This window comes from Gaeumannomyces tritici (assembly GCF_000145635.1).
Source record: "Gaeumannomyces tritici R3-111a-1 unplaced genomic scaffold supercont2.105, whole genome shotgun sequence".
Lineage (NCBI taxonomy): Eukaryota > Fungi > Ascomycota > Sordariomycetes > Magnaporthales > Magnaporthaceae > Gaeumannomyces > Gaeumannomyces tritici.
Window position 1 is genome coordinate 1 of NW_008804649.1, and position 1656 is coordinate 1656.

Below are 1656 nucleotides of genomic sequence, written 5' to 3' on the forward strand. Positions count from 1 at the left end.
TAAAAAGGGAATACCAATAATTAATTAGGAAAATATGTAAAAAAAATCGATTAAATGCCGTATCCAAAAAAACCAAAACCTTTAAAAACCACGTCCTTTTCGCTAGCGCTATAATTATTGCCGCTAAAATTGTTAGCGCCGAAAGCGGCATTTCCCGGCGCTAATACGAACGCCGCACCCTTACGGAAAGCCGTGCGGTTATAAATTTAAATATTTAAATGCGCCGCAATTGTAACAAAGCTAACGGTAATGTTATTAAAAAAAGCAACTATACCTTTTTCGAAACGTTTAAAAAACGTTTTTATTTTGTTAAAAAAATTACCGATGCCAGCCGAAATTTAAACTTACCTTTTCGTTTAAACGGCGATGGCGTAAAATTGTTAAAAAATATTTTGGGTAGCCTTTAATATTGTAACGCTAGCAATTTTGCGTTGGATGCGCTTTTGGATAACGGTTTAACGTTTGTAACGCGCAAATTGTTCGGCCGATATGGTATAAAAGGATTTAGCTTTTTGGATAGCTTTGCGGGCGCAAAATTGGGCTTTAATAAGCTTTTCGAAAAATTCCGGTATCGTTTCGAACAACCGCTTGTAAACGGTATTTAAAATTTTATAAAGGTTTTGGGCCATTTCCCAAAACCATTTAGAAAATTTAACGCAAGCTTTATTGCCAACCACGTTTTTGCAATAAATATATTTGGAAAACCCCGTACAATTATTGGAATATATCGGTATACGGGGGTTAACGGCATAATTTTAATATGCTTAACAACCAAAACAACGGCCATAAAATACCGTACGCTCCGTATAATTGTTTTTAAAAAGGGGCAAATAAATAGGGTCTTAATTATTGCTTTATTGGAAATCGATAACTTTTTGCAACGGGAGCGCGTTACGAATACCTATGTAAAATAAAAAGGAAGCAATATCCGTTTCGGGGGCAAATTTATTAAAGTTAAAAGCGTTACGGCGGCGTTCGTTGCGCGCTTTACGCTTTTTTTCGGCGAAGGTTTTTTTTGCTGCGATGGTTAAAACCCGCTGGGGGGTTACCGGCAAAACGCTTGCGGAAATTTTAAAAGGTTGCAAGCGCAAAAGGGCTCGATAAACCCGCAACATTTAAAGGGCCCACCAAAAGGTTACCGGCAAAGCGATCGTTAAGGATTTAAAAAATTAAAGGTTTCGGCGAAACCGAATCCAAATCCGATTAAATTACGATAATTGGGGAAAACACCGAGGGGTCGCCAAAAAAGGTTAGCGGGCCGGTTAGGACCGAAAAACCCGAAGCGGATACCCGAAAGAATATTACCTTTTTTACGTAATTGGGTACGAAAAATAACATTTGCAATTACCGGTTAAATTTAAATGTTTAAAAAGAACGGCCAAATACCAATTATTTACGGTTACGATCGTCGAAATTGTTAAAATGGTTATTAAATATACAAAAAGGAAAAAAAAGGGCTCGTAGCTTCGAGCGGAAAAAAAAGCCTTTTATATGCCGGTACGGACCTATTTTTCCGAATGCTATAAAGCTTTATAACCGGTTTCCCCAAGCGTTGCCGGGCATTGGGGCGGCCTGGCGGGATACCGTAAGCTACCGGTTATTTACGGGGTCGCACGCGCGGCATAAGCGGTTTGGGATAAACCGTATCGGGAAAAG

At 38.9% G+C, this 1656-nt stretch overlaps 1 protein-coding gene across 1 annotated transcript; it reads left to right on the forward strand.

Annotated features, from left to right (window-relative positions):
- Positions 1–608: 608 nt before the first annotated feature.
- Positions 609–914, forward strand: GGTG_14018 (hypothetical protein; the record flags this gene model as incomplete). Its single annotated transcript, XM_009231944.1, has 1 exon — positions 609–914. A coding segment is annotated over one exon (306 nt), but the record flags the coding sequence as incomplete, so codon positions are not given.
- Positions 915–1656: the final 742 nt, after the last annotated feature.